At 41.7% G+C, this 26,167-nt stretch overlaps 1 protein-coding gene across 1 annotated transcript in view; it reads right to left on the bottom strand.

Moving 5' to 3' along the window:
- Positions 1 to 26,167, bottom strand: part of LOC138630082 (kelch-like protein 29) — a 207,447-nt gene that overhangs the window by 58,083 nt on the left and 123,197 nt on the right. Inside the window, exons 6-9 of the mRNA XM_069714193.1 lie at positions 19,309 to 19,447; positions 12,296 to 12,492; positions 9,912 to 10,024; positions 8,021 to 8,167 (exon numbers count right to left, since the gene is read on the bottom strand). Coding sequence (XP_069570294.1) covers positions 8,021 to 8,167; positions 9,912 to 10,024; positions 12,296 to 12,492; positions 19,309 to 19,447 — 596 coding nt within the window. The remainder of the gene's footprint in view (positions 1 to 8,020; positions 8,168 to 9,911; positions 10,025 to 12,295; positions 12,493 to 19,308; positions 19,448 to 26,167) is intronic.

The raw sequence follows: 26,167 nt of genomic DNA on the forward strand, positions 1-26,167 counted from the left end.
AGATTCATGCTCCCTGCAGGATAAATTGTAATCACTCCGAGACCCTGTCACCCCTATCATCATATCAAAATTTCACTTTGTTCAATACTTTGATTTAGGACCAGTGACTCACAAAACTAGATCTTCCCATCAGCCTCGGCTCTACTTAATGAAAATAGAAAGCATGCATGATATCACATTGGTTTGTATAGCCATTTTGAAGCCTGTAGTGCTGTCATCATCTTGTTTTTGGAGCTAGAAGTGCCCATATTTGGATGAGCTGGGGAGGAACGAAGGGTGGATTTATGCCAGCCAAGCTATACTGGAAACCTGATTGCACCCCTGGCATGTCAAAACAAGCATACCTCCCTTTGAGGCCTAATATGTAGTTAGATATGAAATTATTTTCCGAAGGACCGCCAGAATGACACCATACTGACTTGTAGAAAAAAATATACTGACTTTGTATTTCATGAAAGATGCTGACGCTTTTTGAAAGGGAGTCTTTTTCTATTAAAACATAAATTGAAAAAAAATATCTCCTTTTATGTTTCTGTTCTGAAATGTTGCTGTTGTTGTAGATAAATTTGCACCGTCACGTTTCAAGGTGAGACATCACTCTGCTCTTGTGATGAACATATATAGTATTTGAATAAGTTAAAATTTCTCACACAACTAAAACTATTTTGAAGACTGATTTTTTTTCAGTATCTCAATAAATTATCCAAAAGGTAAGCAGAACGCTTGCTATTTAAACCTTCCTTGGGTGATAACTCTGGTAAATATTGATGACAACTCGAACATGCAGGCTTTTATCCTCCTCTCCTGTAGCATGGAGAATGAAGAGTATACACTGGATGCATGCCATTTGGACTGTGTGTGCTAAAAGGGTTAGATTTTCATTTGTCTATATGTGTGCATGTCTGTGACATGAACTCGGTAAATGAGAGCACTCACGCCACTCAGACCAATGAGTAACATCCTCTCAGGAGATGAGAAGAGGCGGTATGTATCCGATTCCATTTCTCTCCATCTCCAACAAGCTCTAGAGCAATCAGTCCCTCATGCACAGGCACGCAGCATGAACACGAGTGCAATCCCTCCAGACGAATGGTGTGACCTGTCATTTTCATCTTTTCATCTACTCATCCAAACAGTCCTTGTAGGCTACACTTTTGAACAGAGACGGCATCTAATGGATGCAAATTATAACAGCTCCTGTGCCAAATGCAAGACACGGCGCCTACTGAACGTGATCTTTTCACATTTCTAATAGGGAGTTCAATGTTTTTATAACACGTGAAACATATGGAAAGTATCCACAGGAGAACTGAGGACATATGGAAATCTTCCCTTTAGCTTGTCGGCCCACGCTCACGTACACTTTTTCCCCCGTTCCATTCTCATATGCGTATCCACTTATATTCTGATATGAAACCCAGATAACACCTTGTGACTTCACCTCCCTAATGGGATCCATCTTACACCCACTGACCGAGCACACAGATGCACCAGGTCAACATTCAGAGTGCAAACGGATGAGCATGCCCTGCAGCATTATCACAGCTGCATCTACTCGGAAAAATACTGCAAAAAACAAAACATCTTTCTCCCCTCTCTTTACACACACACACACACACACACACAGGCAGGTGGACAGAGGATGTGAATAGTTTGAGCCCCGGTGAAAGGCAGGGATAATGTGTCTAACAGGGAGCCTCTCAGATCTGTCAGAGGTAGCAGAGAAGCAGCCGGGAGGCCTCCATCCGCTAACACAGATGACAAATGTCCACTGAGCAGTTCCTATTCCACTACTGTCAGTGAGGACTAACGCCTCTTACGGTGTGTGTGTGTGTGTGTGTGTGTGTGTGTGTGTGTGTGTGTGTGTGTGTGTGTGTGTGTGTGTGTGTGTGTGTGTGTGTGTGTGTGTGTGTGTGTGTGTGTGTGTGTGTGTGTGTGTGTGTGTGTGTGTGTGTGTAAAATGATTCAGTGCCACGGTGGCATCAAATAAATGACACACAAACGGTCATATCCATTTGCTTTGCTCTGAGCAGATAGAAGTATGCGTCTACTTTAGGGTGAAAAATAGACGACATGATGCTTAAAATACAACCCTGAATGACAAAGAAAAAAGTCCCAACACACACACACACACAAACACAAACACTAACTGACTCACTTCGAAGTGTGTGTTCACCAGAGCGTGTGCCCATGTTTACCCTCACAGCGCTAACAAACCCACTCGGCTGCAATGACCGTAACTCTGTTCCTTTTTGAGTGTGTGCGGGTTCCTCCGAACAAACACATGCATGTGCTTTTTCTTGTGGTAACACATTATGGATGAGTAAAATATGCTCCTGCAAATGGCACTTCATTTGGATTCGAGTAATGCTTTACCGATCATGTTTTGTGTGCTCTCGCGGCGACATGTCTGCGTGTGTATATCAGCCGGAAGGATGGATGGAGGGGGGGAGGGGGGGAGAGAGAGAGACATAGCGGACGACAGACGCTGAACGCCGCCCTGAGCAACTACTGACAGGTGCAATGTGTCGTCCTCTGTGGGCCTATTTCAGCATGACTTCATTCAAAAAAAGACCGCAGCTTTATTCCGCTGATTTAATTCAAAACATATTTGTAGGAAAGCTGCTTTTACACATTAAAATAAAAGTTTCTGGCTTTCTTTTTAACTCCCCGAATTACCTCTGACATCTAGTGGTATCTGTTAAAGTCAGTATTTTCTATATGACGACACAGTGGACTACATTTTTATTTGTTATAATTTTTTTCTATATAAATCCTATCGCTCATGCAGCTCTCGTGTGTTCAGAGAACCCAGTGGAAATGAGATGCCTTTAACTTGCTCTGGATACGCAGCCGCTGTGGTTGAGTGGCTGCGCTTCAACTGGCTGCACACATCAGGACTGAGTGCGCTCTGGGACAACAAAGGGACACAGATGAGGATGGAGGGTCCGGAGTTCACTGGCTTGCATCAGATCCCGTCCACTCTCTAATACACAAGTCGTACTTCTGGGCTGATACACAAGCTATCCCCAGTCTTGTATGACCGTTTGAGTACATTACTGGGATATGAGCAAGGCGAGAACGAAAGAAAGAGACGGAAAGGGTGGAGGAGGCGGAAGAACAAGAAAACATTGTCCGCTGCATCAATCTCCATCGCCTGGCTTTGTCTCTTCAAATTGCGTGTTTGTCACAGATCACGCCAGCAGTAACCTGTGTCACTTTTATTTTAGCTCGCTCTACAAGAGTTTCCTCTTCAAGAAGGGTTTTTGTGACATAAAGCTCCTCTTATCAGAAAAACAAAACAAATTAAGCGTTCCTTGAGGGGTTCAAGATGATGAAAAGTTTATATTTTGAACTTGGCGTCTAAAAAGAGAATCACTAAATTAAAAGTGATGCTCGTGCTGATGAGGTCATTAGTTGTTTTGAAGGTAAATGAGTGGTATAACATGGAATCTCAGTTTCTATTCCTATCCTATTCCTCAGCGTCAAAGCTTTTTTGCCTTTGATAATTTTATATTCTAACCACATAATGATAGCATCATTTGCTCTGGGAAAATAATATTTCTTTTTCTTCTTAATGAGTACTGGAGAGAGAAAAAAAAATCATATTACCAGAGTCAATTGTATAAAATCCACCAAATGATAAGCAGTAACTTATAAGCATAAGAAGTAATACCTTTAACTATATTAATTAGGTTTGAGAGCTGAAAATGTCAGGGCAGGCCATTGTTATTTCTGATGAGGACAGCAGGTCCTCTCTAATGGCGAGGCTGGGCTTTTTTTTTTTTTTTTTTTTTTTTATCATGAAAATACACCATTAACTGTGCTTTTTAGCTGTTACATTAGTTGGCCACTTTCCAAAGAGCCAATTAATCAGGCTCTTTTGTCAGGTTGAGTCACCTGGCAAGATAGGATCCTTTATGAAATATGTTGAATTGAGGCGTAATGGAGGTCCTATTGAAGGATTTGGCAGAGACTGGCCTGTTATAATTGGAGCCATGTGTCTGTGGTCGTCCCACAAAAGACTGCCGGGTGAAAAAAAGGACAGGTCACTCTCTGTCAGCTCCTTCAGAGAGAAAACATGACGCAGGACAGCGTTTCTGCAGCCTCCTGTTTGTCTTTGACTGAATAAGGAGTATGTTGTTCTCAGATGTTTCGTTTTATGATCAGTGTGTACATTAATGTACGAAAATTATTCAGGCTGCATTAAAAGACAATAATGAATCACGTGCTAATTTGTACATTGTTTAATAGCCGATTAGCCTCTAAGATGAAAGAAAAAAAATTGCCATTGCTATTTCCAAAGTACAACCAAGTAACATCTTAGTTAGCTTTGCAGAGACAGATATAGCATTGGTATCAATCCTCTCGTCTGACCTGTGGACTCCACCGAGCGTTGGTCTACGACGTTGTGTTGTTCCTAAGCGTTTTGACAGTCTGATTTGGTTGGTTTCCCGATTTGGTCATTATTTTTTAGATTTTTGTGTATCCAGCATGACTAAGCAGGCTACAATGTTAAAAAAAAATAATTCTGATTTAATTATATTTATTGTTTTTATGTCCTTCTTTTGTTGCGCTGTAACCTACAGACAAAGTTAATACAGCTGTCTGTTTTAGTTGATTCCTAATAGTGTCTCATATCTCGATTTTACATTAAGTGCCAGCTAATAGGAGGAGAATGCATTACAGGGTTTTTTATTTTGAAAACTGAGTGGATTCTCCATGCCGTTCCTGTGTCTAACTACCTGATGGCTGATCTGCTTTGTGCAGCTTGACATAGCGTCCGTCAAAAGTAGACTTTGCACGTATTTTTTGTGGAAAGCTGCTTCTGAAACGCGCTGTGGCTCATCTGCTGGAATCAGGAGTTCTGTCTGGAATGGCTACGATCGGCTCTGGTGGCCGTGTCGCAGTCCAACCTCAACTTTGTGAAAAAAAAAAGGTATTTATCTTAAAATGTGAAATTATTCCTTTAAACATGATTTTAAACATTAAATAGTTTAAAGGCCGTATATACATTTTTTTGTTGTCTAATAAGTAATTTCAGAAGTAGGTTCTTCCAAACGCTTCTCTGTTGGAAGGGTATTTTCTTTTCTTTTTGAACTCCTTTTTTCACTTAAGTATACACACATACATACACAGATGGTTATAGGGCGGCACACCTTCAATGATACTCAATCAAAAGAAAACTGAAACAGTTCTCTACTTTCATTCAGCAGCTTTGTGTCTCATAGCAAACCATTATTAACACTCAAATGCTCTCCCTGAGTCTCTGTAAGCGATGTCCGGGCCCCGTTTCCTGGTGCCATCGGTTGTTAGTGACAGCATAGTGGAGGGAGAAAATTGCATATTATTTACCCAGCGCCTCCAATATGCCACTTTTCCACTCTATAGCCTGCAGCTTACAACCCACAGCACATGCACAGACGCACAAACTTACAAAGACACAGAGCATGCACGCTCGAATGAATGCAAATGCACCCAAACTTTGGCTTAAAGCTTTTCTCTCCCTATTGCCTGAGATTTCAGCGGTGCTGTGACATTCTGCCCTGATATGTCATTAAAACGTGTCACAGGTTCTGGGGGAGTGATTTCCGCTACTTTCTGCCTCCAGGACGGCAGAAGGGACAGAGGCGAGGGAGGGTGGGAGTGATGAGCTGGAGCTGGACCATGTGTATAAACTCGGCCTTCAGGGTCACATAACCTTCTCCTGTGGCATTATGGAGGCAGTCGGTTCTCTCTCTCCTCTCTGCTGTCCTCTCCGCAGGCTTGGCGTTTTATTTATTTTTTGGTCACACATGGGCAGGAGATTTGCGCTTGACCATGAGCTCAATCACATCTCCGCTGCCTGGATGTCATGGCTGTGTGCAGAGGCACAAACCGTTGGATATCAGATTAGAACACAGGGGCCCCTTTTTCCATTTCACTTTCTTCACTTCTCACCATCTCTCTTCTCAATCACCCCTCACCCCTCTCTGTCTTCCTGCCTCGCTCTGATTCTTTCTCTCGCTCCGACTCCCTTCCCATCGCTCCTCCTTTTCTCCCTCAAGACGCGGTGACCCGGGTGTCTCGTCTCAGGAACAAGTGTGGTGGGCTGTTCAGGCAACCGGGAAAATTTCTTCTACTTCATCTGAGTAAGTCACCTCTACACCTCTCCAATAGAGTGTGAGATTGGAGGAGTCGGCCGGACGGAGCTGGGTACAGGGTTTTGATGCAGATGACAGGGATCCTATGCTCTCCTAAAAACTGTGCATTAGCCTTGTTACAGCTATTTGAGATTTTGGAAGTGTCCTATCAGCGAATCCAGAAATTCTAACTTTAGTAGGAGCTTGATAACAATAGGCCTTATTCCCCAATATCTTCTTAAGATTAAAAAAAAAATTGTTCATAAGAAAAGCCCAAAGAAAAGTCTACGTCAGATTAATGACGTGTTCTTAATTGAAAGTGCGTGCCAGTTGTTCCTAATTAGCATAAGTTAGTACCCTGCCAATGCCCATAAAAGGGCATGAGAATGTTCAGAAAAGCCATAGTCTGGTCCTCAGAGTGTTAGTGTTGTGTTTATTCAAAACCATAATGCTTGTTAAGTAATGAAAATAATTATTAAAATTATGAATTATAAAAAAAAATGTCAGAGTAGATTAAATACTATAATATTATACAAGTATAGAGTTGAAGAAAACACATTAACCATTTAATTGGAACAAACATGTCAGCACTCAGATGTGCGTAAGTGTGCTCTCGAGTGTGCGTAGATTTTGTTCTTACCTAAGGACAAACCACAAATAAGAAAACATCGGTTTGCTAGAATCTATGTTAAAAACTGCGAAAGTGTGTTTTAAGAAAAAATATCTTGGTGAATGAGGGCCCATGCCACAAAAACCTCTCCCATAAAACAAGTTGTATTTCTCTCTTTTTTCAGTCTTATGTGAACAACTTTTCTTATCTCATCTCTGGCAGTTATCACCATCTGCGCTTCAATAGTTTATCTTTACATTTTGTGTTGCACTTAATACTTTAAGATTTTCCACTACGAAACACCTCCTGATGGATTTCACCGTAATCACCTCACTGCTACATATCAAAGGATAAACGCTAAATGTTTAATCCGGGAGGTGAAAAATTCAAATATTGACGTGTGTGCCTCATAAAAGTGGGCGCCAGTAAAGTAACATCGATCGCTGAGGGCTGTACCAAATCTTGGTTCAGCTGATAAAAGGCGCTTCCCTCACTTGCTGCTTGATGAGGAGACATTACTTTGAGGGAAGGATTCTCGCGGTGATGGACTGGTGTAATTTATCTGATAATAATCTCACCTTCATTTTTAAAACAGCTATAAAATACTCGAAAATCATCAGCTTTAAATTCATGGTTTTGGGACTGAACCCATAAATATCTCTCAAGCGGAGGTTTTCTCCTGCTGGATTGATATCCGTCTCCCATGCAGTCCATTTACCTTTTCATGGACGTGGGCTGGAGTTGACGCTATGACCTTGAGGCTTATCGATTGGGCGCCTGTTAAAATTTGACCTGCTGTACCTCACTGTCAATACCTATCTAGAAGACATAACCTTTTTATTATGATTAACATCCTGGAGGAATACATCAAACACCTGTTAGGCATATGGAGAAAAAGAAGGGGCCGCGGCTGTCTGTGTTTTTGTTGGTTTTTCATGCCACACAGTGTCTCAGAAACAAATGAAGTGTAACTAAGAATAGAGCGCATTGTGAGGGCAAAGCACTCCTGGGATTGCGAACAACTGCTGCGTTAGGCTGCATCCGAAGCACAAAGTTGATGAACACTACCGAGAGAGAACAAGGAGTCACTCGTCTGCTTTTTCATGCTGTACACCTCCCGGAGAAGACGGGGAGGGTCGATAGAACAACACACAAATACAGCTCTGTAGACGTATACAATCTGTGCTGGCAGTGGTAACAAGAGCTTTGGCTTGCTGTTTTTGTCTCATGATACATAAACAATGACTGCATGTGCTCAGTTTGAAGAAATTTGGTTCTTTTTCATTACCTGCACTCTGGAGTTGGGGTCCTGTTTGATCCATTTGATGACCGTCTCATACACCAGCTCCTCGGCCTTTGTGTTTAGACTGTCGTTGGACAGATAGGACACCAGGTCCTCCTTGGACACACTCAAAATCTCCTCCTGACCTGCCACCTAAAAAACATCACAGAGAAAAAAAAAGTGTCAACATGTCTTTTGAGGTTTTCCATAAGTAAATTATACGTACATTGTCCTCTGAAATATCTCCAATCTTTGTATGTGAGTCCACAGTGTCCCCATCACACCTGTGTCAGTTGGCTATTGGACAGGGTTTAGCTGTGATGTCACAAACCCTGCTCGCAGATACGCACTTTAAATAATGTTTTTACTGTCAGAAGAATCTTAAAACAGATTTTTAGTGAACTGTGAAGTATGAACACTGAACCTTCACTGAACCTTCTCTACAGTGAAGCTCAAACATCCCAGTGAAGTGAAACTGATATTTTTGAGTGGAGACAGTCTTTCAGATCTTTCTTGCATAAACTGAATACGAAGGCACGTTTGTAACCAGTGCAGTGACCAGAAGGTACAGTAGTTTGGAATATTTTTCATTATATTTGATTTTACATGACTGGGCTGACAACGCAAAACTTCCCATCTATGTCTGTGAAGTATGAAATATAACAACAGTATTTAAGGAAGGAAATGTGCACACTAAAATAAAAATCACCAGCAGGTTCATATTACTTCATCTGATTTCTTATTGTTCCAAGTTTCATTACTGATGTGATTCTCTTTTATGACAAATAGCTTTATTTATTAGCTGCTTTTTCCTGAATATTTTCTCTGTTTAATCAAATGCGTGAAAAAAAAAAAAAGATCATAAGAAGGACATTTTGATCTCAGCATTTTGGTATTGTTTGCAAAAAGTAGTGTAAACACCATAAATACTACATTTGTATACACAATGTATACTGTACAACATTTCACACTTCAGATGCTCAAATAAAACCATTAAAATACTGCAGGTAGTGATTTCTGATTCAGTGCATTTCTCGGTAACATGTGGCAGGTGCATTGACTTCTCTCGCCTGGGAGCCTCACAGCAAACATACTCTCTAATGTACCAATTTCTTGATATTAGTAGAGACAGGCTGGCAAAACTAACTGTGTCCTCGTTGTTGAAAAGTGGAAAAGTGTATTTCCCCAAATGTAGAGCTATTTCCTTTAACACTTTTTAAATGCTTCTTGATGAATAGCTGTATTCAACATCCCAGTTAAAATGCTGGATTTTCTTCTTTGGTGGCAAAAGGCTAAGGTCAGAGAGGCAGAGTACTTTAAAACCCTGGAATACATTTTCAGGTTTTCTATTCTGTGTTGTTTTGTGTAATTCACCCCGTTTATAACCTCCATGCAATCTGAGATCTCTTTGAATTTCTTTTCTGTTTGTTAGTGTTTCAAAAGCATTACCAATATTTTTCCATTAAGTTATCAAAAAGCTGCTTTGTAACAAAGCGTATCCTGCAGTGATCCTTCAGTCAGCTACATCCTATGAGGTAAATTCTTGATTTTAATCTAAAGTACTGAACGAGCTGGGCCATACGATATTTTACAGTTTAAACTAAACATGGATCAAATTAAATGGGCTTTGTGTATGCTTTATATGTAAGACTTTAATCTTCTTCTACTGTAGTACCTACGACTTAATTTAGTGGAGTAGAAAGTACAATATCCCCCACTGTATTGTAAAGCATGGAGTCTCTCAAAAAGGTGCTCAAGTAAAACAAGTCATTCACTTACTGATGGCTGATCTCGGTGTTATGTTGATGATATTTTGCTTTTTATTGTTTCTCAGCTTCTGTGTAACTTTGTTCCACAGCAATCAAAGAATTGGGGAAGAGGATGAATCTCTACTAACCTCAGGGAAGTTCTGCAGTGCAAAAGCTTTGGCCATGTTGTGGAGCTCGGTGCAACTCATAGCTTCAGCCATCGCCAGCACTCCCAGGCAGTTCGCTGCAGTCAACTGTTTCTCTGGAGTTAATAAAGAAGGTCAGAGGGACGAGGGAGACGGACAAAGACAGAGAGGACGGAAAAGACGAAACAAGAGAGAAACAAAAGACAAAAGCGGATTGATTAAGACGAGAGGGGAAAAAAAAACAGCATTCAGACATCTATAAAAAGATCACAGCCGCACAAAGCTGCAAAGACAGAGAAAAGCAGCTGCAGGTAGCGTGGACTTGAAGCCTACTGGGCTGTGTATCTGCCTGAGACTGAAGGAGAACAAGTATAATAACTCAAAACGGCTCCGGGGACAAACAACGAGGGGAATCGATCGCTCACAGCCCGGGCGTGAGGTGGTGGATGGCAGGGAGCGGGATTTGGGATTAGCTGGACCACTTTAAAAAAGTCCTGTCAGATCTCAGGATCTACTATACAAACACACACACACACACACACACACACACACACACACACACACGCACACACACACACACACACACACACACACACACACACACACACAAGCGCACGCACATACACACACGCACACTGAGCTAAGAATATATGAAACTACCCTGACGGCCAGGCCAGCAGGGAGAAGGCTTATGCTACTGACTGTGATCTTTTATAAGGGTGCAGCATTTATGGTGGTGTGTGTAAATGCAGTTTTTTAGCACATACCGCCATTTATCACAAGACAGGGAAACGTGTCAGTTGTGTGGTGCACACACATACATGCACACAGAAGCTGGCTAATGCATGGATCAAATGGGTCAGTGTGCGCTGAAAGACACCTGATTAAACAAATAGCCATCAAAGGAGAGCAACGCCGAGCCTTTTATCAGCGAAGACAGAGTCCGAGAGTCTTTCCCCAACAACAAACATCGGCCACAAAAGGTCACCTAACATCTGGTAAATGACAACTGAACAAAAGCCAAACCAAATACCAAATAAAAGCAGGCTTCACGCTGCATCAAAGTCAGGATTGAGGTGCTCGAAAAAAGCCTGTCTGAAAATATCCCTTTATTTGGCTATTTGAGCAGATGAGTTATTTCTCTGTGCATGCTCACATACTCAGAACATTATCTTTCACAATCCTTTCATCAGCGTCTTCAATGAGAGACAATCAGGTCTGCAGTTTAATTTGTTGAGACAATGTGAAAATATGTGAAAATCTCTCCCACTGTGGCCAACATTTTCCTAACAGATGAGCACGCTACTAATTCACATTTGATCTTCCAATAAGAAAAAAAGTCACAATTTCTCAAAGCAGCCGGCGCACAATAAGAAACTCGACTGAATGTGAAGTCGTCTGAATACAAATCAAAGTGGTTTAAGTAGGTCGAAGAGATGTTTGCCATTTCTCCTCAGCGTATTTGTTACAAACTTCAATAATTTCTGACACCGTATCAATTTCCCTTTGCTCAAGGACACACTCTTGCGCCTGTATTTCCCCCTCTTCTAATGTGCTGAAATGTCATGAATCTTGTCGAGGAGGAATGGATTGACGTCTGGCTGGCAATGAAGTCTACAAATGGCTTCTCTGTTTTTCTGTTTTCTTTTTTTTTTTTTTCAAATCGAGAAAAACAAATCAATAACGTGAACTGCTGGTTCTCTTTTACTCTCCTTTCACTCTTTTCCTGCCGCTGACCTTTTTGCTAACATGCACTTCCCTTGTGTTACCAATACCCAAAACAACCTTGTTGTTTTTTTAGTTTTTTTTTTTAAATGGAATGCAAAACCTGACATTTGCCGCTTTTTGGTTGCCTGACCCACTAAAATGTGGAACATGTCATGAAGCTTTTTCATGGGACCCCTTGGGCTCCTGGAAACCACTCTCCCTCCTGCGCTCCATTTTGCATACCTTGTCGAGGTATCAATCTGTTTTGCTATTTCTCGATTCCATCGCGGTTCAAGCCAGAGGATTTGACATTTAAGTGACAATTGACCTTTTTATAAATCTGCCCCCGTGCTTCGCCCTGCCCAGTGGGACCTGATCAGAGGCACCGTGCCCAGCTGAGAGCTTTAGCGGGCAGAATTCTGTCACAGCTGCAAGCTTTGGAAACATGACAAAAAGGAGTGTGATGTGCCAGGGTCAGGGAGGAAATTTAACTTCTGCACAAGACTTTCTGCAAGGTTGTGCATAGTGATGAAGCATGACCGTATATCAAAATACACAGGGTTGCATGTAGCGAGAAAGGTTGCACAGGCATATCTGATGTAATAACACACACTTGCTGATATAAGGGTACACACACACACACACACACAGTTAAGCCCCCTGCTGTTTTCTTCTCCTACCTAGGAAGGAGACACAGACTTTGCAGAAGGTGTTGAACTGGAACTTGTTGGCAGCCTCCAGCAGCGTCTTGGCGTTGGCCGAGTCGATGACCAGCGATCCCGTGTAGACAAACTCGAGCAGCAGTTCCAACACGTCAGCGCTGATGTTGGTCATGTTCAGCTCCAGCATCTCCCCGCTCCTCGTCTCCCCCGACGACCTGATCAACCAATCACGGCAGAGAGGTGAGTTAGGGGGGGCTTTCAGAGAGAAAACTTGAAGGAAAGAAAACCAAAACAAAGAAAATAAGAAGATAGGGACACAAATACATGTATGCTACACACAACACCTAAACACACCTGGGCCAGTACGAGAGTGGGGAGAAAATAAGAGAATCATTACACAATAAGATAACAACGTAAAGTGAAAAAGGGGACAAAAAACACAACTTTGGATGGTTTCTACTTTTCTATGGGGCGAGCAGATTTGCAACTATAGCGCTGCATCTGAAACAAAATGTCCTCTCTGAACAAAGATTAGGCAAACAGAAGTTATTGCTTTGTTTCAACAGGCATGCTTTTCACATGTGCAATTTCATGTATGCATAGTCTCAGAGGGGAACATGCATACATGGCAGGGTACACATGAGCTATAAGACAGAAAACAGAGAGAGAGAGAGAGAGAGAAAGTGATGGCACGGTTCGTACGCTGACACATGGTGGGATGTAAAGTGTGCTGGTTGAAGCAGGTTGTGCTGGAGAGCGCTCGCCGCTCGGCAGCCTCCACCGCTGCCGTGTTGGATATCAAAGCGGGGCATCTACTCCTCCTGGCATGATGTAAGACGTGCCAGGGAGTGCTTGGATGAGCAAATTAGATAGAATATGATATCCCCTCGTAATGCAGACCCTGAGATGTGCAGGGGAGAGGAGGGCTGCTTTCAGAACTGGGCCACGTTGTGACTTCACTGGGATCAAATGGCCGAGATTAGTTCACATGCAAGGACCTCCTTGGGGAGGTATGAGAGCGTTAAATAACACCTCACCACCCATGTTTAATGTCCCATGTGAAACAATAATCCACTCAAGGGCAAAATAAATGGAATCAAAGCCCCACAGAATGCATGCCCCCACTGCAGTGTCTCGCTCCCAGCGGGTACGGACATCAACAATATGAAAAGTAGCCTACATTAAGATGGATGGAGGCCGTTTGCTTCTGCCAGTCATAGTAGCACAATGATAACACTCTGTCTGTTTCTCTCTTGTGAGAGTGTGTCTCGTTTCCTGTGTGTGTGTGTGTGTGTGTGTGTGTGTGTGTGTGTGTGTGTGTGTGTGTGTGTGTGTGTGTGTGTGTGTGTGTGTGTGTGTGTGTGTGTGTGTGTGTGTGTGTGTAGAAGTCAGTTTGTTGGATTAGAAATCATGACAAACAGTCAGCATTAAGTGAGACACAGACAACAAAACAAACAGGATGAGACAGATAGACACAATGGCTGGAGTGAAGGCGAGATATGAGAGAGAAGGGCTGTGGGGGGGGGGGAGTCGATGAGGAGGAAGTAAAAAAGATAGGGGAGGCAGGGCGAGACGGTTCTTCCACAGGGAGCCAGCAGCCATCCTTCTGAGGGAGGGTTTGGGTTGTTCCATGACTGTGCCTTGGTCTTTTAAATAAGAGATAACCCCGCCCACCCCCGAAAAAAATACACCAGCACACCTAAACAGAGCCTTTGTCCCCGCTGCAATAATCATCAGTAGCCTGTGGTGTATGAACTGAGACATTAGTCGTCATTTAAAGCGCACTCAGGAGGTGAAAGGGGGAGAAGGACATCCAAATAAAATGAAAGACGAATGGCATTTGTCTCTGGATGGACATTGGCTGGAAAAACCAAGGTAGTTACTCTTTTTCCTCCTGCAAAGCAAAAAGCCACATAGTGTTATTGCCCTTTTTCAGCACAAAGCCCTGCAGTGGGGGCAGGTAGTAAGACAGAAAGAAGGGAAAGGGGGAGTGTTGTTCAGGGTTAAAGTGATGAAGGGAGGTGGGAAGAAAAGAGGAGGGGGCGGGGGGAAGAGCTAAAAATAAAAGAAGAGCATGCTCATCAACCTGGTCAATTAGTGCAATAGGAAAAGGCTCAAGTGGCAGTTTGTTTTGTCTGAGCACTTATGTTATGGAAATGACTTTTCTGGAGCTTCTAAAAGAGGTGGATATTTATGCTGCCGTTTGATTGCAGACTTACATTTAAATAGTGGGAGAGGCAGGGAGGACAGGAGAGAGAGGAATAGGAGAGGTAGGGCAAGGGGGGGGGGAAGATGGGCACACTCAGGCAAAGAAATTTGTTTGTGAAAAATGCACCACTTATTCAAGAGGAAGTCTTAAAATCAGCAGAGACTGTCAAAATGGTGGTGAGCAGAGGCGGAGAGGAGGGAGGGGAGCAGGAAAACACACACACACACAGTCACTCGCGCACACACACACACTCACAGACACAGACATCCTTCAACCTAAAAAAAGCCCATTTACAGGGAATACATTTAGCTTGTTCTTACAAGACCATTTATTCTGGGGAAGTATATACACTACCAAGATGTGTTAAGATAGAAGCTCATTCTGATGCATAGCCAAGAACGTCTGGGCTAAAAATGGCTTGCATTTACATCTTGTCATGACATAAATCAGGAATAAATTATAAAAATAAACAATGCAGCCGCTTTATCAGTGCGGGAATTAATGTTCTGTTTGTGTTTGTTTTTCAGTATTGAGGCCACGTTATTGCATCCGTAACATCCGTAAGAGGAGATTTCAAGGCTACATGATGAGAACAATCCAGTTTGTGTCAGATGCTCTAAAGGACAAAAAGGACAGGGTGACGGGAGGAGAGTTTAAACGCTCAAAAGTCCATCCAAGTGTGAACACAGGGCCATCAGCATGAGAAGGAAAAAAAAAAAAAAAAAACAAACATATGTAGACATTGGATTGACAGAACTCTTGATACAAAAACAAAAAGGTTATTTTAAGGAGTGACAACAGAAAACACAAATGTGAATCCTCTGCAAGTGCCAACACAGCAAAGATTCACAATTAAAGGATCAGTTCACAGGTTTAAAGACATTTTCTAGTTGCTCAGGTTTGGAGATATCCATCTGTGAAACTTAATTCTCCATTACAATAAAAGCAAAGTCAACAAAATTTAAGTTAAAGTGTTCACACATTGTTAAAAAGTAACTTTAAAAAAGTACCATCTCGTTCCAGAAGTCCCGGTTATTCTGGATGCTCTGCAGACTTCACTGTAGTACGCTTTCATTGGAACTACTTTCCTCAAAAGAAATAGTTCCTATGAACAATCTTAATGATGTGTTTTCTGAGCCACGCCAACTGGGCCTCACGCAAAAACAAGATTGATTTGTACCTATATTACAAATATAAGAGATTTAAGAGAACTTCTCGCAATCACTACTTTTCTTGTTTTTAGAACTTTTTCTTGGGGAGAAGTGCAGATATTCTTCTCTTCACACAGGGAGAAAACTTGTTTGACTTGAATTATAAAGACTTAATTCTGTAATTTGGGGGGGACTGGCCCTCTAAATATCACTAGTCAAGACAATGTTGCAATATATAATTGGGGTATAACAGTAACCTATCTTTCCCCCAGGCTGAGTGGAGCAGCAGAAGGCTGAAGAGCACACACAGGGCCGCAGTGTTCACACAGGGACGACACCATAATGGGCTTTGAAACAGCTCTCTACCCGTCTCCTTGTCATAACACTCTGACTCATGAGTGTAGAAAAACTCCCGGGCCGCCGCACTCGAAAGGAGGGGGAGAAACAAATGGCATAAAAGCATGTGTCGGGCTGCTCAAAGATTCGGGAGCTTTTTACATTACTGTGGTGTGGAGATGCGGTGGCCATAAATTAAATGCTGGTGAGCCTACTTATTGGAAAATCCAGAGGGGTAAAAAAGGAATTACCAGAGATGATCTGTCTCCTCGCTCTGTGCATTGGCCCTTTAAAGGGTAAGGTAATGGGTTTTTGGGAGGGGGGCGAGGGCAAACGTGTGCACACATTTCAGAACGGCATTATATCCTTCAGGTATCGTGGGGTAAATGATGGGATGTTGAATGCACACATTCTGAGGGGAAGGCCTGAATGGTGGAGGTGAAGGTGGGCAGCGGAGGAGGACTTAGAGGGAGAAAGACGACATTTGTGTTTGTAGACCAGTTTCTGTTTTGCATGCAAACTATGCTGCAAAATGTGGAACTCTTTGCCACGTGAGGCTTTAATTTCTGAAATAAGTCACTGGGTGGGTGTGTGTGTGTGTGTGTGTGTGTGTGTGTGTGTGTGTGTGTGTGTGTGTGTGTGTGTGTGTGTGTGTGTGTGTGTGTGTGTGTGTGTGTGTGTGTTTGGCCAAAAACACAAGTGTGAAGTGCACTCCCTCACCCTCCAGCATTACGTCTGTACTACTCTGAATAATACAGATATAACACAAGAATTATGTTCGTCCGTCCGCACCCGCACCCCACAGAGGCATGCATGCAGTAAAACACAGTCTCACGCTTTATGTCAAGTGCATCTGAACACATACACATATTCCAGATTTCAAGCACTCACTGCACACACCCACACAGCGCACTGGTTTATGAGCTGACAGGGGGCCTGAGCAGCAGTGAATACCTCCTGAATGAGTTGGGTGAGGAAGGGTGGGGTATGGAGCATATGAGAAGTCTCTCTCTCTCTCTCTCTCTCTCTCTCTCTCTCTCTCTCTCTCTCGTATTTGACCTCATAAAGACGTGGACAGTAGTGAGCCACGTGTAGCATCAGCATAATTCCAGCCGTGCTGAAAAAGTGACCCGAGCAGCCGATGGGAGGTCGTAACTCAGTGGCAAACAGGCCTTTGGCTCTCTGCTCCTCTCTGACTGAGCCTGTGACACTCTGCCTGGCTGGAAGGACCTCAGAGCTATGACTGAAATTCTTTCTTTCTCTCTGCTCCACCTCGTATGCTCTTTAGTCACTTTCATATTCTCTGTCTGAACTCCCTTTCTGTCCTTCTCTCCTCAACTTTTTGCCGCCGCCCTCTTCTCATTTCCATAAGCTCAAGGTGCCACGTGTCTTATTAAATCAACAGTAGCCACTGCCGATGGTGTCGTGTTAGCATAATGCTAATGATCCTGACTTCATTACGTCAAACCAAAGATGTCTTCTAAAATTAACAATTAGTACAACTAATTCATTTGACATTCTCCAGTGTGAAGTCGAATGACAGAATTTCTATTTTAGTCATAATCTCGTAAAAAATGACAATGTTATGACAATAAATACAAATAGTTTTACAATGAATTAACCAATTAATGAGAATTTACTCTATTAAACTGTCAAATTAAACAATAAAAATCAGACAATGTAAGCAGCAGCAAGCATGAGCTCGCTGAAATTCAGCCCGCTCCTCTGGGAGCCCTGGGTGTCTTTCAAGGGCCCTGTCTTTGCGCATAAATGATCTGGCAATGTCCCAGATAAGAGGCACAGACGAGACAATCTGATCGACAGGTTGACCAGCATGGGGGCTTCAGTTCTACCCAAAGTCACTTCAGTCTCTCAGGAAGCTTCTCTGCTATTGTCAAGGTCAAAAGAAGACTCAGTGTCTCTGTTTTATTCATGTGGTGTGTAGCTGTCATGGAGATGAGTGGTCCGAGTACAGACGTGGCTCTGTTGCTACTCTACCTCTGTTCTCGCTCTGGTCTTGCTAGCTCCATCCCCATTCAGTGAGAACAAGTGTATCGCTGGAGAGCGAGGAGGCCGCGGCTGGTGATAAGCAGCTCTCTACTCTCTGATGAGCTCACTGTGGAGGCAACATGGCTGCAGGGCAAAGTGGCAAACTTCCCTGAGGCATTCCAGCTCTCGCTACCAACCCTTTGTGTCTTTGTTTTTGTCTTTGCTGAGCACTTCAATCTTAGCCATGCAAGCAGGAACACATACTCACACTCGTGCGCGCGCACACACACACACACACGCACAACATCAAGGTGGCAAAACAACTTTGTGTCCAGGGGACTCTCAATCAAGCCGAAAGCACCTGCAAGGATTTGAAGTAAGGATGAAGACATTAGGGATTTATGATATTCCCTCCCCGGAAAACAAGGCAGATAAAAAAAGCCTACCTGTGCTATCAGACTTTAAACAGCCATACTCATGCGCACAATATTGAGAGACTCAGACTCTCACACACACTCAGACTCTCACACACACACACACACACACACACACACACACACACACACACACACACACACACACACACACACACACACACACACACACACACACACACACACACACACACACACACACACACACACGAAAATAAAACAGGTCGTGAAGACAAAAAAAATATGGAGTATGAAGGGCAGAATACTAGGGGAATACTTGGATCCAAATCAAATGAATACATTAGTGAAAGGTGGTGTTAACCTGTGAAAGTGGTGATTCAGTAAGCTGTCTTAGATGTGCTTTTGTTTCATCCTTTGTTTATGACTCTGAAATGTCTTTTTTATCACACTAACCAAGATGTATTAGCATATGAAAAGTGTTTTGAAGCAAAAATTCAAGAATTAGCAACAGAAAAATATAGTAGCTTGGGAGACAAAAAAAAAAAAAAATCCCTCTGCCCGCAGAGGACAGTGTGGCTTTGGCAAATTACCACCCAAAGTGTAGAGTGTATGATTCTTTTGTTTTGGCCCTTTGGTGAGTTTTAAAACATCCCCAGTCATGGAACATTTTCACTGCTCATTAAAATGGAAATGTGGTTAAATTGCCCTACATGGGGAGGAAAGGTAATGACGAACGTTGACCTTTTTTCTCCAAAGTTTCAGATACATTCATTTGAGTGGGAAGAGGAAGGAATGGCTGCTGGCCCTGTGCTAGGAACCAAAGTCTTCACACACCTGCAAGAGAGAGAGGGGAAGGGAAAAAAAGTGACACAAATGCGCCCTATGAAAAGAACAGATTGGATCAACAGCTGGTGGGAGGGGAGGAGGAGGTGGGGGGGAGCGAAGGCAAACCTTTTCACCAGGTCCTTGAAATACAAGCTGCAGGAAGCTAGAACATTTTGGTGGACTTCAAACTCTTTGCCTTCAACAATAATTTTCAGGTCTGTAAACTCTTTCGCTCTGCGCTGTTGGTTCAACTCCTTCAACATCTCTGTAGAACAAGAAAAAGAAACAGACAGTGCCAAATTTGGGTTTAGAATTTTTCCTCTTTTTCTGTACATACAGACATACATACATACATACATGTGCATCAATAGCATGACAACAAGAAAGCAGAACAAACTGTTGGAAAGTGCAGATTGTAGAACACAATACTGCTGGCCAAGTCTTAAGGAACAATGTTCATTAAATGATAAGAGAAGAAGTGATATGTACAGATTCAGTCAAACATTTCAGCAAAAGCAAAACAAAGTGTGTAAAATAGCTATCAGAAAAAGGCGCATCTAAAAAAATATAATACGTAGTTCGCATATTAGATGCTATATTGAGGAATATGCAATATTCAAAGCAAGCATGGATAACAGAAGTAGGAATGAGATCAAAAACTAGGATTATCATGAGAAATTACACTTGTTTAACTGTATTTGACTGGCAAATTTACACTGCAGCACTAGAACTTCAATGAAGGGAAACTGAATGAGATTAAAAAGCATCTAAAAGAGATGTGGGCTGAAAACAGAGACACTGTCAATACATTATTCATGTTGGAATAAAATTCTTTGGCTTCTCACTAATGCCCTACTCAGCGTGCAGTTGACCTTCAAACGTTGCTCAGTTAGAGAACTGCTGCTTATCCCCAAATCCCAACACCCGCTTCTCACATACTTTCTAAGAAAACGACTCACCCACACCACCTGCGTCTTCCTCTTCTGGAAGGAAGAAATATAAATAATAAAAAGAGGGACAACACATTCTGGGAGAACATGCTTAAAGCAAACAGATGTGCTGTTGAAGGCCACACTACACAGTGAGTTGTGGTGTAGGAGCACCGTGGTAAGCCTGGCCTTCCCCTCACGTTGGGTCGGAGGCGCTTGTATTTCTGCATCTTAATGAGGCGTCGTGAGGGGATTCTGAGAGTGAAAACCAGCGGGAGACTACCAACTTGTTTTACAGCTTTAGGAGGGATAGCCAACACTGTAGCTTTGTTAATCTCCTATGGAGAATGCCACTAAATGAGAACACTAAGAGATCCAAATAATAAGCTCCAGATGCCATAATGTGGAACATCGTGATTATAGAGGCAGCCACCTTCCATACTGTCGTCGAGCAGTTTAAAGAAACAGCAGCCTGTGAGGCATAGTAAACACTCGTTTGGCACAAAGCGCTGCCTGCGTAGTGTAAAGGCACATATTGCATGCTGGGAGAAGAGCCCCAGCGTGAGATACACGATGATTTAGATAAGAAAGGTGGCAAATCCTCCCATAATCAGCACAAAGGGTTACTTTTCCTTGAAGCTAATCTACACACTAACTTCAGATCTGAAGCCACAGTGAGCCACTTGTTGTCAGAAACGTCCTGTGAACAAATATGCAGAGCTGCTGTCTGGCCTTGAAATGTGAGAAACTGATCAGACTTATGATTGTACCGGTGACAACCGAGCTGAGTTTTTTTTTGTTTTTTTGTTAGCATCTTGAAAGAGGCCTGTGTTCACGCCAGACTCAAAGCTCAGATTTAATTAACCTGGAATGACATTCGCCCCTCTATTTGGCTGGAATATCTACTCATTTAGCTCCCTCCATTCTTCTGTCTGACACCGGGAGCTTGGCTCCGAATTAATTCGGGTGCTGAAATTATACAGTATAAGGACACATGACAAATAAGGTGCAATTCAGAAGCGTGCTTTAGTAAAAGCCTTTTCTCTGAGCGGCACATCCTTCAGAGTGATCACTTCAAAGAATTAATGACCAGAAAGAAAATGACCTGATTAATAAGCATGCTGAATACTAAACGAGGAAAGAAATAATAAGAGATGCAATGCTTTGACAGTGCGCCTGCTGTACTTTGACTAGAAGCACTGCATGGTTAGAGTGAGCCATACACATTCACACGCAAACACAAAGGCTGCCATTTTCCTTGTCTTTCATCCATCTCTCTCCACATTCCACTCCACTGCTGCTTGTCAGTCGGCCAGCTATCTGATTACTGTGTGGGCATGGACTGTGAATAGTGAATACACAGTAGTTTTGAGTTTGCATTAGTGAATTTCCAGCGACCGATATGGCTCTCACCTCAAATCAGCCACACTGCATACCATCCATTTGCACCCAGAATAGAGAAAGTCAGAGGAGGGTGGGGGTGGGGGGGGAGAGACAAGAGAACTCCACTTGTCAGCAAACAATGGCTGCCTCCCTCGGAGCCGTGCAGACACACCTGAATGCCTGATGGAAAAGCTAATTATGGCTTCTTGGAGGAGAGGAGGGTGAGGGAGGGGGGAGGGGAGATCGGTGAGCGCCCTGGAACAACTCATCACCACCAGGGACCATGAAACCGCACATGGCGTCCCCATTCTCAGGTTTGGCGTGGAGTGTGGTGAAGCACAGCCGGCCGCGCTCAGTGGAACCACGGCGGCTTTCAAACACCAAATGTCTCAATACTCCTGAAGGAAAAATCTCCTGAGGACTGTTGAGGCTCTGCAAGTTCATAGATGCTACAGGGCAGTTTGTAAGTATATCATGGACTACTAACAACGACGACATGTGCTAGCTTAAGGCCTTGCGCCTCAGTAATTCACAATAACAACAACACTGTGCGCTGTCTTTTCATGATTGGTTAACACACTGCACAGGGGGCACCAACACCTCCAACTCTGCTATTCAGCCTGGTAACTCTACTGTCAAATATCTCTGAGCACTGCGGCCAATGGGGTCTTCGGGTGGGGTTTCCAGTAACCTATCAGCGTGCGCCTCCTGACTGTAAGGTGCAGTAAATCATTCACTGAGCTCTTCATAGGCGGCTGCTGAAGGGCGCGTCAGCACGCCATTGGTTGCTTGAACTTGGAGCCATTTTAGGGCTCTACATGGATTTCACATGTGCCTCTGTAGACCCACCATTTTGTGCGTATGCAAACATTTATAATCGAAAATGGATCTCCTGAAGCTCATCATAGTTTTTGTATTTTTTCGGGGAGTAACTCATCACCTCACTGAGCTGCAGTGAGTACAATAGGCTAAAAAGTCAAGAGCAACAGCTAGAAAGATTTGTATCGCAGCAAAAAATATTGGTTCAAAGTAGGGCAGGGGTGTTTTGTACACCTTTGTGAACTAAACTAGCTTTTATTTTATTTTCCTTTGCCAAAAAATATCTGAGATGGTTTCTCAAAGTTCACATAGAACTTCTGAAACCACACTGGATGAGTTTTCTGATACTAAGCTATTCAATTTATCATTTTGTCATTGTAACGTATCCTCGGGGCATTCTTTTTGATAAATAGGAAGGCCAGCGATATATTGATAGAGCAAAAACAAAAAGGAAGATAAACAGATTAATATTTCTTTTATCAAAATATTTTCTGGAAAGAAGATACAGTAGAGAAGACGGCTACTCAAGATAGACGCGATATGAGCCCTTGAATTACAATAAATGTAGCTATAAGTGACTTTAGTAATACATTTAATAATTATTTCTCTTATCAACCTTGTTTTTCTTTCCTCTTCCTTGATAAATATTGTCTTTTAGCTGCACAAGTAAACATATAATCGTCCACATATCTCGATGCAGTGGGATGACATTCACCGTTGCACAGCAGAAAGTACATGATGTGTTCATTGACCTTTTTGTTCGCTTTTAAACTTTCAACAATCAATTCCCACCAGCACTCGCAGCTTAATTACCCAGAACAAACCATGCTAGCAGATCAATAATTCAATGTACAACTCATCCATAATGATCGTCTTTAGCTTGATAAAGACAAAAGCAGTAGTATTATTTTTCTCTTACTGTGGCAGTGCATGATCATTTTCCACTCCACAAAAGAAATGACTTTTTATCTTCAAAGTGACTAGCAGATAAAGCTCCAAATCTGATCTTCTAGCAATAACTTTTGTGCTCGACACGTGGAAAACCTTGAACAATATTTGAATAAAAATGAATACAATTAGAAAACATTGCTTTTGGTTGATTTGAGATTAGAAATGCTGACTGACTTTAATTCAAAACTGTAATAGTTTTTGATGACCCAATCAGATTAAATATATATATTTTTTTATAAATTCCTCATTCAAAGGATGTTTATGTTTGTATTTAATTGTAAGGAATACAACCTTGATAAATATTATGAAATACAATTGATGTTGATTTCATATAAAATCACATCAAATCATGTTAATTTTTTTGAGGAAAAAAAAATCTAACAATTTCCTTGATATTTGTTTGCAAAATAAATTCGCCAAAATTTCACATGATGATCACCATGAGAGCTCTTAGTTAAATTAGCTATACAAGATAGAATTAAAGCAGAATTTAGGACAAAAAGAAGGCTGCCTAAAAGCAGCAGAGGCAGGACTGAAGTCAATTGGACTGAGCGAGTCTGATCAAAATGGGCTTCTTCGGACAAAAGCCTTTTGATAAGTAGGAATGTTGGAAGAAATTTCAATTCAAAGGAGGACATACAACAGAATAAATACAGTGGGCCAAGAGCATGGTTCATAATAAATGCACACAAAGGAACTCTTTCCAAGCAAAAAGCTTTCACAGTGTTAGGCTCCCAAAAATGTATTTTCCCCTGAAGAGAACAGAATTCCTGAAACTCTCCAATAAAACACAGTAATATAACATCAGGGGGTTTATAGGGGCAATTCCATCTGAAGTAGTGCAATGATAATAAGAATTAGAATGAATAAATGATCTGATATTAATTATGGATCCACTTGTTTTTGTGAGAATCTGAATCTTTGAATCATAGAAATAAAATTAAAAAAAAACTTGTTTCCCCTGCTGACTTTGCTAATGTGAACATTTTAAATGGTTTCAGTATTTCTGACTGCACAGGCAACACAGTATTCACAGCCAGAGTTGTAATCAAAAGTTCTCTATCAGTACAAGCTGTTTTATTCAGTGACCTACCTCAGGTCCCAAGAACCTCAGCTGAAAAGACTCAATATCTGCTCTGATGTCTACAAAAACTGCCAGATATATTTTCATATTTCTTTCATTATGCTACTTAAGCTTGCTTTTTAAAAGACCCTCAGACCACAGTAATACATGATCTAACATTTTTTTTTCATTTGTCAAAATATTTCCACAGTTATGAAATTATCTACCACAAAAATATTTACTACTTGTGGGAAAACAACATAAATCTTCATTGACATTTCCCATGTTTACAAAAATTAATTGTTTTAAAATCAATCAGCGTGCATTGGTTTGAGCACCAAAGTTGTCAAAATAAACATTTAAGTAGATACCTTTTTGAAAAATAAAAAATAATTGGTATTTAATTTACTCTATTTGTTTACCATTAAGTGTCATTTAGCTTAAAAAAAAAAAAAATCATTTAAATAATGAGTAACTCTTCTGAGTAGCTCTTGTTAACAAACTGTAAAATACCAAAGGCCACTTCAATATATCCTATTTTGTGCACATTAGGCCTTCTTTTGTTCATGCAGTCCAATTGCTTATAATAAATTAAATAAAACAAATGTCGCCACAAAAATGTTAATATATTTCTTTGACTTGTGCATGAAATTGGACAGGCAACAATAAAGATTTTTTTTTTTTGTCAAAATCTGGACAAGAAATGTACGCTAACTGATAAATTGTTGTACACTTTAGTTACTTTGGGAAATCAAAATATTTTGTCTCAACTTTTTCAATAAGTAAAATACAAAAATTCAAGTAAATTATTTGCTTTTACATTTTTATATGAATATTAAGTGGTTTTAAAAATATTTTTACAAAAACATTTTTTTCCCCGTTGTTTCAGTCATTTTCAATCAACCCATGCAATCAAAACTCCAAGATGTTCAACTTGAGATTCGCAACTGAAAATGTCTAAAAATGAGACTGTACTTGAAATAAAATGTATTTTAAAATGTTTTTCTTCTTTAATTTGAATTCTCAGTGCTCTCACAATACTCCAAACAAGGATGTAATACAATCTAAAATTTAGGAGATGTGAATTTGTCCTTTTTGTTCAGAAGAACTGAGTTAACCGCTATTCAAAATGAGCCTTTCATGAGAAATTATTTTGAACAGTACCTTTATAAACCATCTCTAAAGCCTTGGTAGCTCAATGTCAGGCTTTGACAGGTGCAAAATGTCATCAACACTATCAGGCCACTCATCCAGATGCCATCTGCTCAACAAACGGTGCTTTATGTGGATGAAAGCCGTCAGATCACGTGTAACCGAACCCAGCCTTGATCTCTTTTAAAGTGCAATTACTTTAAATACTCTCAACAACATACCTCCAACAATCACCGCCACATTCATGTCTGGAGCCGTCTCAACAGTTTGTGCCTACTCCCAGCAAAACGGCTCATGTGAAGCGTCAAATCCTCGAGACCCCTCGAGTCTCTCGCTGTCCTGATTTCAGACTGTAAGAGAGCAGTGGCACCAAATAGCCTTTGAGAATAGTCCATGATGAGGACGCTTTATTATTTATTTTTTTCTTTTGCTTAAATCTGCTGTGCTGAACTGCTCAAGCCTCAGCACTGCTGTCAACCAGCCTGGACCGAGATGCTGGGAGACACTATGACAGAGAAAAGGAACTTGTGCCCCTCAAAGACAGTGCCTGGGCCTTTGTTTCCTCTAACAATAGGCATGCAATAAAAAAAAATACCAGGAGCAGCAAAAAACTCTAGAGTTGCTCTCTCCTGCACTTCTCTCTCAAACCTCCATGCATACCCTGTGGTCCGAGGGTAAACAACTGGCA

The sequence above is a fragment of the Brachyistius frenatus genome, unplaced genomic scaffold, assembly GCF_029030835.1.
Source record: "Brachyistius frenatus isolate BFR_SWC_R1_liver_20210118 unplaced genomic scaffold, ASM2903083v1 Contig_128, whole genome shotgun sequence".
NCBI lineage: Eukaryota > Metazoa > Chordata > Actinopteri > Embiotocidae > Brachyistius > Brachyistius frenatus.